Below are 15,171 nucleotides of genomic sequence, written 5' to 3'. Positions count from 1 at the left end.
TTTAAAAGGATAATCATTTTATCTCAAATACAAAGCAAGAATGTTTCCTGCTTTAAAAATATCTTCAGGGCTGGTGAGATGGCTCAGTGGGTAAGAGCACCTGACTGCTCTTCCGAAGGTCCAGAGTTCAAATCCCAGCAACCACATGGTGGCTCACAACCACCCAAAATGAGATCTGACCCCCTCTTCTGGTGTGTCTGAAGACAGCTATACAGTGTACTTACATATAATAAATAAATAAATCTTAAAAAAAAATCTTCAAAAAAGAGAAAGTAAACCTTTACCCGAGTCTTCACTAAGACTTTTAAGTAATGCAATTTGAGTAACAAGGTTCTCTTTAAAGACGACAAAATATTTTGGAAATACCTCAATCAATGATAATTTGGACATTTAGATTACTTAAAAATTCCAGCACTCATGGCCAGCCTGGTCTACATAGTTCCAGACCAGCCAGTGCTACATAGTGGGATCCTGCTTCAAAACTAGAAGGAAGAAAGGAAGGAAGGAAAGAAGGTAGGAAGGTAGGAGGGTAGGCTGGAAGGCTTTTAAATAAACTTAATACTTAATATGTTACTAATATTGTTGAGGAGCATATCCAAACCACAAATTTTAGAATGTTACTATAAGTAGGCTTTAAAAAAATAATCTCAAAAAACTATATACTAAAGGATTATACCACATGAATCAACACTATTTATCCATGTAATAATAAAATTTTTACATTTCTTTACTTTGCATATATGTTCCCACATACATGTCATGGCACACATATGGAGGTCAGAGGACAATTGCTGGCATTGGTTCTCTTCTTTTGCCATGTGGGACATGGAGGTTGGAACAAAGGTTGTCAAACTTGGTGACAAGTGTCTTTATCCACTGACACATCTCACTAGTCCTGGGGGAAAAAAACCAACAACAAAACCCTCCAACTATATTCATTACATGAATGACTAAGGCTTAAAGTATTCTTTAAGAAAGTTTCAAATTATATATGTATTATAAATAATTTAGGGAAAATGAAAATAGTATGCTTTAGACAACTTTGCTAGATATCTAAAAGTTCTTTTCAGGATGAAAATGTGAAATGTTGAAGACTAATTTGAAAGTATGAATAAAACTATTTTTGTGAAATATGATATGAAAAAGAAAATTTTCATCATTTCAAATACAGTGCTTTTACATAACAATTTAATTTTTCCAATTATGTGTACATGTGTTTTTCTATGGGTGGGCATGTGCACCAAGTTCTCACATCTTCTATAGCAGGATCAATAGTCAGTTGTGAGCCATCTGCAATGGGTGCTGGGAACTGAACTCATGTCCTCTGCAAGAACAGTACAAGCTCTTAACCACACATCTCCAGCATTTTTTTTTTCCCGAGACAGGGTCTCTCTGTGTAGCCCTGGCCTTCCTGGAACTCACTCTGTAGGCCAGGCTGGCCTTGAACTCAGAAGTCCACCTGCCTCTGCCTCCCAAGCGCTGGGATTAAAGGCGTGCGCCACCACTGCCTGGCCCAACATTATGTTTTTAAATGTTCACTAGACAACTCAATATAGTTAGTTACCTTTTCTTTATTTCTCAGAATTTGTGTATTTAGTGCATCTCTCATAAAACTTCTTTTGGGTGTTCTCACAACAGTAACCCAGGCTGGGCTAAAATGTATTATTTAGCTGAGGCTAGCTATGACCTCTTCTGACCCTATCTTTGTCTGTTGACTGCTGGGATTCCTGGCATGTGTCATCAGGCCAAGATATAAATGTTTAGACTTTAACATGCCTGGGCCACCAAAGAAACTCAATAAACTTCATGTAACCATAAAGGACAAGTGTGTTTTTTAAGAATTTTTATAACTATAAACACCATAGCTATTTGCCAGCATTCCAAAACAAATATCTTAAGGAATATTTGAATTTCATAAACCTAGTCAAACTGAAGTGAGGTGAATCAAGAAATAATACAATAAGAATACAGAAAACAAGTGTGGGCTGGGGGGTAAAGAAAGGTTTTCAATCCAATTATGTTTGCCTAGAATATTATAGTTGATTACAGGTATTGATGAATAAATACTACTCCCAATTAATAAACACTTTGATAAATTCCATTTTGTAAGCCAATCAAGCAGTTCAAGTATATTTTCTGGTAATTTTACCCAGACCAGTTTTGATACAAAGACTTAAATGGTCTAACTTTCCAACTTACTGGGACTGCAGCTGGAACATGCACATTAGAACTTGTAATTGATGCAGGAATAGCAACGGGCATGGTTTGTCCATTAGGAAGATGTAAGAGAAGAGGAAATGGGCCTGGTACAGGACTAAGAAAAACAAAACAAGGGAAAAATGTAAAGATCTATACCAACCACCTCTGCAAAATAACAGTCTTTTTCCTCCTATTACTTAAAAATAAGTTTTCTAACCTTCAAAAGGCAAATTACAAAACTTAGATATTTTTAATTGCATCTTAAATGCATAATCTATGTAAGAGTGTTTTTTTTAAAAAAGCCTGGGGAAAAAATCATGGATTTCCAATTTGTGAAATGAGAAAATTTCTCATCAGAAAGGTCTTGGGAGTTACTTTTAAGAACTGAGACAAATGTCATCTTGAAATGGAATAGCTTTGTTTTGTGTCAAAAACCATAAAAGTAAGACCATCTTAAACTTATAGTCTATGTTCATTATTTTAGCTAAGATTTAGATATTTATTGTCCAATGTGTTAGATAATATTATTTTTAAAATATTAAAAGTTTCCAAAACCCAAGACAGACAGATCTCTCTCTCCTTTTTTCTCTCGTGTGGCACACAAACACAAACACACACACACACACACACACACACACACGTTTTAATTCAAGTAATTAAATATCCTAGGGAAAACCATAAAAAAACAAAAAGCCCCCAAAAAACCTAACAACTCACGTACAGTCAGTGACTGACTGGAATCACTTACACAATTGGCCTGTTAGAGGAGGGTGCCTGGGTGATTACAGTACTTGAGGTTGGTGAAGGTACTGCTTGTTGAATAATTACACTTGAGTCAGAACTTGTGAGCAGCACATTGGGAACCTGTAATGATGCTGGACGAACGATAGCTGATGTGGGCTGTGCAGTTTGTGCCAATGGTACTTCCTATTTAATTTTAAGATAAATAAAGGGTAGTGTTTAAAAACGCAAGTTAATTCATGTACCCCAGTGAACAGAATGTAACACATTTATGAAAGCAACCACTAGATAATACTTAATGCCTCTACAAGTAAATTAGTATCTAAAGTTAATTGAAAATATCTAAGCAGTTGTAAAGTTCAAATGTAATTCTTAAAATTAAAAAAAAAACACCCAAATCTGTGTTTTTGGTTCAATGTGTTTATTACTCTAAAATAAACTAGGCTGGGCTACTTAGCAATGTTTCTGTGAGAATTTCAGTAAGAAATACAAATACAATTTACTGTCAGTAATCAAAAATCAAAACCTGCAAGGGATTGTCCTATCCTATTTGCTTATTGATTACAAAATCAAGAAACTGATCCAGCAAGATAGTGCTATGACTTAAACAATTTGGTGTTCAGATGTGGTGGTGATGCATGTCTTTGATCCCAAGGAGACAGAGGCAGATGGATCTCTGAGTTTGAGGCCAGCCTGGTCTATAGAGCAAGTTCCAGGACAGCCAAAGCTACAGAGAAATTCTGTCTCAAAAAACAAAACAAAACAAACAAACAAAGGGAAATGTTTTAAGACATTTTAAATTAAGAAAAAAAAAAGTCTGCTAATCTCTGGTAGTTTTTCATTTGGTGACATTCATTTTCTAGTATCAAAAGACCAAGTGAGTCATACAAAATTAGTAGGTAGAGCTGAGAGCTTTCCAAACTAAAGAGAAATAGAATTTATGAATCAGCCAGATTGTTAAAATATTTCCCATTTTTTCAGATTACAAAAGAGATGAGAGCCTTACCCAGAACTCCCTAACTATTGTATCCTTTTGAACTGGCCTTTATATAGCTACTTACAGTTGGAGTGTTAGTAAGATACTAGGAAGGAGAAATTGGTAGCATTGTAACTACAGTTTTCAGCACATCTAAAAACTTCCAACTCAAGAACTAGTGAGCAGAATGACAATGAGTAAAACCATCACAGAAACTTCCTACCAAAAAGGACATTAAACATTCTACAATAAATAATGATTTAGCAGAGAGTAAGGTAGAGCTGGGCACTGTAATAGTGAAGGAAGAAAACCTTGCAAAAAAGAAATCTGATCTGATATTGAAAGAATCAAGAGGAGGACAGGCTATAGAGAAGGAAGTAATGCTAGGCAGGAAAAAACCTTAGAATATTTGATGAATAAAGAGAGCAGGAAATGAGGATGGATGAGTAGACAGTCAAATCAATGAGGCTTTTCCTAAGGAATAAATATAAATTGTCTTCAAGAGCAAATTGCTAGAAGATTTTCAGCAGAGAAGAACAACTCAATAAATTTTTAAGTTCCCACACTCAGAACTAAGAGAAGCAGATAAAAAATAGAAGCAGGTTTGAAAGAAAATTTAGCCTGGTATGGACGGCATGCATACAGTCCCAGAAACCTGGGGAAACTCACACAGAGGATTATTAATATGAAACTAGCTTGGGAAACAAAGAAACTTTGTGTTTTGCAAGAAAAATAAAGGGAAGGGGAACCCTCAGTAGTCTTAAGTGCATGCTTGGGGCTCTCATTCCATTCTCAGCACTGGAGTAGGGAGAGAGAGAAGCGGGGTAGTAGTGGTAAAACTGATAGATGACAGCTAAGACAATTACACTGAACACAAAAGTGGTATGAACCTTATTCAAAACATGCTTGGTAAATGAAGATTTGCTATTGGTTTCAAAGTCAAGGTAGAAAATATAAAATTAAAGGTGACATCTAAATGCTTTGCTTAAATAAGTAGATAGATGCACATTTCCCTTTCTTTTTTTTGTTGGAAGGTGCAGGAAGGGTATTGGGAATGAGGCAGGTCTTGCTACATAGCCCAGAAAGTTTTAGTAGTACAGGCTAACCTTGAATGTTCAATACTCCTGACACTACCTTCCTAGTGCAGGAATTACAAGACATACTACCACCATGCGTGGGCAGAGAAAATTTCTCAGAGGAGAAAAATGAGAACAGAATTAAGGGCTTAGTTTCAGACATACTGAGATGTTCCCTAGACAAAGTAAAGGAGATGACAACAGAGAAACTGTGTTCAGCAATCAGGAGAGATACCTTGGCTGATGTAAATTTGGGAATTACCAATTTATAGTTTCTATTACAATTCTTGATGGAAATCCCTAAAAAGAAAATTAGAACAGAGGTGGCCCAGAACTGAGTTTCCACAACTTAGTGGAACTATGCACTACCTAAAAGAGATGAATGACTAAGGAGTGCAGAAGGAGCACCCCAGAAGATGATCAACTAGCCGCAAGAATGAAAACTGGAAAATATAAAGGGAAAGGAATGCTCTGCAGGGAAATAAGACTGTTCTCAGGATCCTTAATAACTATAATAAATGTGGAAATGACCGTATGTTAAGAAATAAGGGGATAATTAAATATATCTAAGACAATAATCAAGTATAACCATTAAAATTTGTGATTTTGGGAAATCTAATGAAAGGGAGTATGTGCTTAGCTTCCAAGAATTCTACCTGCCCAGAATTTCAATTCTCAATATTGGGAGAAAGAGTAGTATAGAATAAGGATAAAATAAAGTATTATTATATTCTTACACCATCTATTTGTGATTTAAAATAAATGTTATTAGAGATGAAGTTAAAAAAATGAACTTTATAAAAGTTACAATAAGCCAGATTAATTTGTTATTGGAAGAACTGAAAAGAAACATTTAGTATTGTCTACATATAGTGTATAGCCAAGAGCAGTATAAAGTCATGTCCCAGGCCTTCACACTCACTTGACACTCATTCACTTAGTCCTGCAGTGTAAAACTCCACTCTGTAAGCTTTACTCATGGTTGGTGCCCTTTAAAGTATACCCTGTATAAATGTTTATACTGGTGGTCAGTCAGGCGGTCTGTCTGTCTCTCTTTCTCTGTGATTCGAGTACCCCTGTATGTGTACATGTTTGTGTGTGGGGATGCAGGCATGCACATATAGAAGCCAGAGGACAATCTTTGAGTGTGAGTCTTTACCTTTCTATCTTGTTTGACACAAAGTTTCCTTGTCACTGTGTAAGCTAGGTACCAGGCCTAGGATTTCTGGAGATTTTCCTACCTTCTCCTCCTTTCTCCCTTTAAGAGCATGAAGGGATTACAGGCACTAGTGCTAAGGCATCTGGTTCTTATGTGGGTTCTGGGGAATCAAAACTCAAGTTGTCAGGCTTATGAAGCAAGTTTTACTCACTGAACCATCCTCCCAGCCTGCATTTTTAATTGTGCCTTTTCTCTGTTTAAATACCTGTATGCTATATCAAGTAGTACAGGTTTAATCTGGGAATAACAGCTTGTAACATACTAAGTATATAGTAGGCTACATTGTCTACATTTGTGTAGATACACTCTGCTTTGGAAAGAATGATGAGATTGCTTACTGAGACTTTTTTTTTTAAAAAAAGATATATTCCTATCAACAATAAATGACTATATTCTCATTGTAGAAATCTATTCATCTTATGATTTTATAATAACATTAAAAAGGAACACTATCACTGTCTCTTTATGTATAGACATAGTGCTCCTATATAAATTTGCTCATTTTATGTGTTTTTCAAGTGAATATGTGATGAAGTACACACCATGATGTAACTTAACACTTAACGATAGCCCAGAAAACATAAGTTAATGTACTTAAGGAAATATCATTCACTGTTGATATCAAATATATACTGGAGTAATAATTACTCACTCTTAGATATCCTGTTTCAGCTGTATACATTTCCATATCTTCAAATAACACTTTTTCTAAATAAGTTGTTGTTCTCTCTTTTAATATCCAGTTTAATAAAAATAATTAACTATGAAGATGGAATTTTCCTAAAGTATTTACATGGGTTTTTGTATATAAAACCTATAATCTTCTATTGGATTATGTAAAATGTCCTACCTTAATGTTTCATACAGATTAAAACTAACCAAGTTTGGGACAGTGAAACAGCACAGTAGATAAGGTGCTTATACCAAGCCTGAAAACCTGAGCTCAATACCTCAGGCCTACATAGCGTGAGAAGAAAACTGGTACCTACAAGTTGTCCTCTGACCATCACATGCCATGCACACCCACAAATTAAACAATAAGGCATTAAATTAAAAAATTTAATTTCCTGAAGTATCTTTTTCATAGTTCTAACCTTTTCATCACTGGTAGTCGACTCGGGGTGAGGTAAAGGGCTGTCCTGGTGAGTTGTTTCTACAACAGAAGGCTCCTCAATTTTGCTTCTTATGATGGGTGTTGCAAGAGGGGACAAATCTAGAGGCATCTAATACAAACGATAAAAAAAAAACTTTGTAAAAAGTTTTTAAAAAACGGCCAAGCAAAATGTTTAAATTGAGAAGCCAGGAAGTGAAAAGCATCAGTGTGTTCCTAATAGAAGTATTCTTTTTATAATTTCATGGTTAACGACATACTTTTTTAATGTCATCTTCGGAAGCCTTCTTGAATTCATTTTCAAATGGACTTGCCAACTCATTGAACAAACCCACTTCTTCACAGTTTTTTAGGAATCTTGTTGGCGTTGGAGTCTGATCTGAAATGAATGCCAAGAAGTAAGCATACAAATGTAAATGGTCATGTGGAGATTCTAAAATGCTGCTAGGAAATCAACAAGTCAGCGACACTGGCTCACTCAAATGTTACGGCTCTCTTTAAAGAGATGCTTTTCTTTAAAACAAACAAAATTTGATTAAGCTCTATTTTATATCAAGATATTTTGTCAACTTCACCAAAGTTCTTTTATACTTAGTGTACTACTCTGAGTAAAATACGCATATTTTGGAGAAATAATTACTATTATATAACAAAGTGTTAAGAATTTTTCAAAGTTACATCATTAAAAATTCTGATTGTTAGATGCATACAATTTAGGGAAAACTAATGAGAGCAAATACATATTTTAACTTTGCACATTCGCTATCTGTTCATAAAGTATTATGAAGTCAAGCTTAATATACATTTTTACATCAAAATAATGAAAGGGGGAAAAAGTGAAAGCAAAATTTTCCCACCTCCTAAAAGAAGTGGTTTAGCCTAATTTAATAATGATGTGAACTCAACTTTCTTACAACCTAAACTATTTCAACGATATCTCAATATATATACTCAGTGGCATGTATATCAGCATTATACTGAATATTCATGTATTGTATGCAGAACAAATGAATGAATGACACAAATCTTACAAGCCTTTCCAATTTAGTTTTATTATTTTGAGGGATATTTATATTAGAGTTGGTAGTACATTAAATATTTATTCACATTTTATGCATTTTAGGGCAGCAATTTTAGAAGTTATACACAGAATCTAGTCTACTTAGTACAGCACTGGTTTAAGATAAAATCTGTTTAGCTGAGAGTCAGATATCTGTTAATTAATGAGTTTCTACAGTGGGTATTTTAATTTTCTTTGCCCTCACATGTACTACTTACAAGTATTTTTAGCAAAAATAATTCACTTATTCACGCTAGATAGAAGGTAGGCTTGTCTTAGACAGTGAAAACAGTATCAGAATTACTGCAGGGTCCACTTATGTCATAATCTTACCCATTATTTAATCTTTAACTTATACCCTCATTTTTAGACCCAAAGACTTCCAAAATAATATTTTAATATGGGTTTTAAGCATACATATCAGCTTAAGTCTATTTTAATTCAAATTAGTCAAATATAAATGTGAATACTGTTCACACCCAAAGGATTTGTCTAAGCTGATCATGGATGAACACAACTGACATTAGAGAGGAAAACATCCGGAAATGTACACGCCCACATCAGTTTTATTGATGATCACTACTGGTACCATCAGATTTGAGAAAAGTCATCACAGGCACAACTGGTTAACATGCAGATTGCTTAAGGCTGCTGATCATCATGCATTCTATTTACAGTTATATTAAACTATTTCAATGTTAGTAAAAATGCTGAGGTTGAATGTGTTCTATTTTTATACTGTACTAAAAGTACAGGAACCAAATTAAAAACATTCTTGAGATCAAAGTTTCAAGAGACCGTCTTAGACAGTAAGTATCAAGGAGACAAATATCTTCACACCCAGGAAAACACTTTCTAGGTAGTTTATAGTCTCCCTTAATTACTGCTCTTTACTTTTTTATTGTGGTCCTCCTTGATATGTACACATTCCAAGAAGTGCATACTTCACTCTGTCCCATGTCCCTTTTTCTTACAGTACTGAAGACTGTTGAAAGTTTCCCTCCATAAGTTGTTTTCAATAAATCACCAACTTTTTGCTCCCTCTCATTTATTCATTACAAAAATGACAGTACTAAAAGCACAGAAGGAACCATCTGATACTGCCTTAACACCTCTCCAAAGCACCGCACATGGTGTTTAAACTAAGTTATAATTTAAAAGTACTAATACTGTGTGGTACTCTAGCTAAATTCTAGAATTATAGATAGGATAACATAAGCTTCACTTAATCAAGGACTCTAGATTCTATATTTATGACATGCATATTTGTAGTTCTGACAGAGAGCTAAAATTTTGACACAGAACTTATCACAATGTTTATTTAGAAAAGAAACAAATATACTTAAATTATACATCGTATATATTATTCAAGTACATAGCTTATGTGTTATAAAAAACATAAAAGAAAGCTAATATGAGATAGAATGAGAGTAAGCTAACACATGAATTGGGTTCCTCTGTTTACATATGAAAAATAATAATCTGCTCAGGTGATTCCATATGGTTATAGGGTATACACACACACACACACATGCACACACAAATACACATATACTAACTGAACTTAGGTTTTCTTTATAAGGAACATTTTGTTTTATTTTGCAGTGCTGGGGATTAAAACCTGAGTCTTGTGAATGCCAGGCAAGCATCTATTGATCTACATCCCAGCTTTAGAGTATTTTGTTATTAAAACATTTCATTTGAGACATTTTTAAACAAAATTATAATGACCAAGTTTAGGGAGTGCTTGATCATTTACTATCTTCACAAAGTTTTGAAAACTAGGTGTATGATAACTAAAAGAAACACTAAATACCAATCAGTTCAGTTATCAGTTAAACATACTCTGTAGAAGGCATGAATGCTCCAAGGGGTCTAATTAATTTCCATGAAACCTACTTCAAATGGGTATTTGAAAAGCACACAAAAAAGTGAAATGAATGATCAAAAGAACATATAGAAATGTAATGTGTAAATACATGTTGCTAACATTTACTGTAAATGAAGCAATTGGACTATCACCAGACTATAGTATTTACAGAGAATACACAAAATTGTGCACATTCTGGGTGAAATATTATATAAGCCATTAATAAAAGCATATACTAACCAGCCACAATGACACTGTCATTACGTGCTGGACCAAATTTCAGTGTCATCTCATGTTTATGTTTATGGACAGCCAAATGATCCTCGTTGGTAAAACGCTGTGGCAAAAAGTTTTAAAATATAGTTAAGATTTTCAATTTGATCAAAGAAAACTGATAAAGGATATCAATTTCCACAACATGTAAAACCACCATTAGCAGTGAAACACCAGCTTATACTATAAGACAATCAATCTACTGTTAGCACACAAAGACACAGTAGTTTTCAAATAATCAGAGAAACCCACTATTAAAGGATAAGAAATGATAGTATATAACTCATCTGAGAGACCTGAAAATAAAACCTGAGGCAAGTAAAATAATAAAATGGACTACTATTCTTTTATTATGTCAGAGAAATATGTACTCTACAGTTCAAAGACTTTAAGAAAATACTGTATTTACTTAGATGTAAGGTTACTTACCACTTTTTAACTGAGAATATTCTAAAAATGACTCCTGTACAAATTAAGAAATTAATCTGAGGCTTGGCCTGTTGGTGCACACTTTTAATCCCAGTACTAAGGAGGCAGATACCTGTAAATTTGAGGCTAGCCTGATCTACATAGATTCCAGGTCAACCAGGGCTATAAAGTAAGATCCTGTTGAGAGGGGAGGGGATGGGAGGGGAGGGAAAAGGAGGGGAGGGGAGGGGAGGGGAGGGGAGAGGAGGGGAGAGGAGGGGAGGAGGAAGGAAGTCTGGCTTTATATTACAATAGTGAAGAATATCTGTGTTATAATCCAGCAAAGAATCAGTAATCACAATATAATTTATTTTAAACTGTTTTAACCTAAAAAAGTGATTTTTAAAATCATAACTCATATTAAAATGAATATATGTTTAAAGCTATTTATCAAGCCTTTGCTCACCTTATACTGGTAAGTACCACATGTGACCGGTGATACTTATGATTGTGATAAACACATTCATGTTTAAATTCTTACTGGAAATCAACCTTAGGAAGAGCTCCTTATCAAGAACCACACTGTTCTCCAAATAGGAAACCACTCATTTATTTTGCCTGTTTCCTGGCTTAGAAGTTAAATTAACCCTTACTCATTTCCACTACTTTACAATCGGGGTGTTAACATTTTAGTGTAACTGTTAAAGTCTGATACCTAGTACCTACTAGCATCCCATGCCCAGCACAAGAATCCCAACTTCATATTTTATTTTATTTTTTATTTATTATTGTTATTTATTTATTTTGGTTTTTCCAGACAGGGTTTCTCTGTATAGCCCTGGCTGTCCTGGAACTCACTCTGTAGACCAAGCTGGCCTCGAACTCAGAAATTCGCCTGCCTCTGCCTCCCAAGTGCTGGGATTAAAGGCATGTGCCATCACTGCCCGGCCCAACTTCATATTTTTAAAAAAGATTTTATTTTTATTTATGCTCATGTGTGTATCTATGGATGCTTATAAAATTAAGAATACTGGAGTCCACAAAGTTGTGAGTCACTCAATGTGTGTGCTGGGAACCAAACTCCAGTCTTCTGGTAGAGCACAATCCCTCTGAACTACTTGAGCCCTCTCTCTCTGGCCCTCCAGCTTCAAGTTAAAAGACCACTAGTTACAAAGATAGCAACATTTTTTTTTTTTTAATGTGAAGGACACAGGTCAATCTGACCTTGAGAAATAATCTGAGAAAATTTAAATTAACAAGAAACTTTGCCTTTTCTACTCTGATCCTATAAGTTTCTACTGACTATAGTTAAAATGAGAAAAATGTTATGATGTACGTATATATGTATACACACACACACACACACACACACACATATATATATATATATATAAAATTGTTTCCTAGATAAACTAAAAAGGATTTGTTTCAAAAATAAACTATGTAGACTAATTATAATCATATCACTGGCAGTATTAACATATTTAATTAATACAATTTCTTCTAGACAAAGTAAAATTTGAATGCACAATGCAACAGGTATGCACAAAATTCAAGCATTTCTGTCAACAAAAACAAGAGCCTGAGCATTTATCTCAATCAACAATGTTGGAAGAAAGTGAAGAGTTTTTTGGACAGGATCTTATAAGGTAGAAAAGTGTAATGGGCAGATAGGAAGAAAGTAAACATGCAGAGTCCACAGTAAATTAATATAAATTATAGTAGGTAAGAAATCTGTTTGCAAGGTTTGGCCATATTTTTCAGATTTTGTTAATAGTGGGGTGGGATGGAGTGTTAACGCACACAGAGTACCTATGTGGGAGTCAGAGGACTACTCTATGGTGTTGGTTCTGTCCTGACTGTACAAAGGGCCTTTGGGGACTGAACTCAGGTTACCAGGCTGGACTGACATGATTGCTTTTAAATGCTAAGCCATTTCTTACAGAGCTTCCTACGAATCAGCCATCTATGATTTTACAGTTATTTTCAACATATATTATTACTACTATTTAATTTGAATGGGTAGAAATTAGTTTTCATGTAATCAAAACTGTTTTCATGTAAACAGCTCCTTTTGCTACTTTTTGCTTAGCTAAAGAAGAACTCTATTCAATAGCAGAAACTATTAACTCACATCCACTCCACGAAGACTTGGGCTAAGTAGATATTGTATTCACTCTCCCCTCTGAATCAGCTTATGATATATGATAATTTACCACAAAGTAGCGTCAGTTAAAGTGACACACAAAGATATAGTCAACAAGAAAGAGTATGTAAATGAATCTTTTACTATGTATCTAATTTTGTATCTTTTATTCAATTCAATACCACTGTATTCCTCTAAAAACAATGAAGTTAATAGGAATCTCTACAATGTCTAAAAGTTATCTAGGCATTTACATGAGCACCATAGTAAGAACCTTCAAGTAAACTCTCTGCTAATTTTTATAGGCCATTCTTACGTGACACTATCAACAAAGGACATTTGCAAGTGTGATAATCTACTGGAAAATTTAGATTAAGTAGAGCAAAATTTAGAGCATTCCATAGAAAAATATAATTTGCATTATCATCACCAAATTGGTGTTTCCAAAATCAATGATCAATTATTGCAGAGTATTGTGATGCATATCTTTAATCCCAGCACTCAAGAGGGCAAAGGCAGATCTCTTGAGTCTGAGGCCAGGCAGATCTACATAGTGAGTTCCAGGACAACCAGAGCTACATAGTGAGACCTATCTCAAACAACAACTACTACTACTACTAAGTACCTTCAACACCCTAAGAAATACTATTTAATATAAAGGGAGAATATGTCACTGCTACTTTCAGCAAGATATAACTCATGAAGTTGACATTCACTGGGCTGTGTTGGGCAGTGATAGTATACAATATAAATATTAAGTACCTTACAAAATCATTGGCTAAAAAATGTAATACCCAAGACTGAAGTGTTTATAACAAAAATAGTTTATTATTAATGAGGACTAAACTATTAATTAAAGCAAAAACAGAGTGAGCTTCTATTTTTTTTTTTCTTTTAAGCGTGTATATTTGTGGAAGTTAAAAAACAACCTGTAGAGATCAGTTCTTTCCTTCTACTATGTGGGTTCTAGGGACTGAACTCAGGTCCTTAATCTTACAGCAAGTTCCTTTTTATCTAGAATGCCATCTTTGTGGGCCAATATATAACTATACATATATTTTATTTGCCAATTCATTCATTCATTCATTCATTCACCCACTCATCTGGAATGAGAATAACTATACATACATTTTATTTATTTGTCTATTAATTAATTAATTTGGAATGAGAATTCAATCCAGTGACTCTTGCTTCATTTCAGCCCTTGTTTCTTAAAGACAACTTTTTATGGTAGTCTTGAGTTTGTCATCTACATGCTTAGCCACTACAACCACTTAAAGATATATATTGAGCTGGTAATAGTAGTTTGAGAAATGTAATCTAAGAAACTAATTAGACATGCACACAAATAATTGTGTAAAATGATACTCATCACGATGCTGTTTATTATGATACTAAAATTAATTTCAGAGATCATAATAGAAAAAGGAGCAAATGATAGGACAAGCTCTAGTAGAACACACACAACTTAAAACCATGCTTAGCCATGCATAGAGGCTCAAATGTATAACTTACTAACAAATACTATAAGTTTAATCTTAGGAAATTCTCTTAAATAATTTCTTATGGTACACATACAAACATACATTCTAATTTTCAACTACTGACTCTTTTTCTTCTACTTAAACAAACTTAAATGCAATGCTTTTTATTTAAAACAAAAGAAGACAAAAAACAAAACAAACAAACAAAAAATGGCTTGTGTAGAGCTGGGGTAATGGATCAGCCATAAAGAGCACTTACTGTTCTTTCAGGAGTTAGACTAGGTTCTCAACATCCACATGGTGGCTAAAGATCACCAATAAACTCAGTTCTAGGATATCTTTTGGTTTCTAAGACTACAGCATGTACATGTTGCACATAATCTCAAGCAAGTACATACATAATACACATAAAAATATATAAATTAATTCTTTTTTAAAAAGACTTTTTTTTAGACTTTATTTATTTATTTATTTATTTATTTATTTATTTTTTTTAAGATTTATTTATTATATGTAAGTACACTGTAGCTGTCCTCAGACACTCCAGAAGAGGGCATCAGATTTCGTTACGGATGGCTGTGAGCCACCATGTGGTTGCTGGGATTTGA

General features: G+C 34.1%; 1 protein-coding gene across 2 annotated transcripts in view; it reads right to left on the bottom strand.

Moving 5' to 3' along the window:
* The window catches only part of Atf2 (activating transcription factor 2), a 74,410-nt gene that overhangs the window by 27,140 nt on the left and 32,099 nt on the right, over positions 1–15,171 (bottom strand). The window contains exons 6-10 of one of the 2 annotated variants that reach the window (XM_021152748.3): positions 10,493–10,589; positions 7,583–7,701; positions 7,306–7,434; positions 2,948–3,126; positions 2,200–2,314 (exon numbers count right to left, since the gene is read on the bottom strand). In XM_021152748.3, the coding sequence (XP_021008407.1) occupies positions 2,200–2,314; positions 2,948–3,126; positions 7,306–7,434; positions 7,583–7,701; positions 10,493–10,589 (639 nt within the window). The remainder of the gene's footprint in view (positions 1–2,199; positions 2,315–2,947; positions 3,127–7,305; positions 7,435–7,582; positions 7,702–10,492; positions 10,590–15,171) is intronic. The other variant, XM_029471965.2, reaches the window with a different exon arrangement.

This window comes from Mus caroli, unplaced genomic scaffold (genome assembly GCF_978045245.1).
Source record: "Mus caroli unplaced genomic scaffold, Mus_caroli_1 scaffold_2, whole genome shotgun sequence".
Classification (NCBI taxonomy): Eukaryota; Metazoa; Chordata; class Mammalia; order Rodentia; family Muridae; genus Mus; species Mus caroli.
This window is presented reverse-complemented; position numbering and strand designations above follow the sequence as displayed.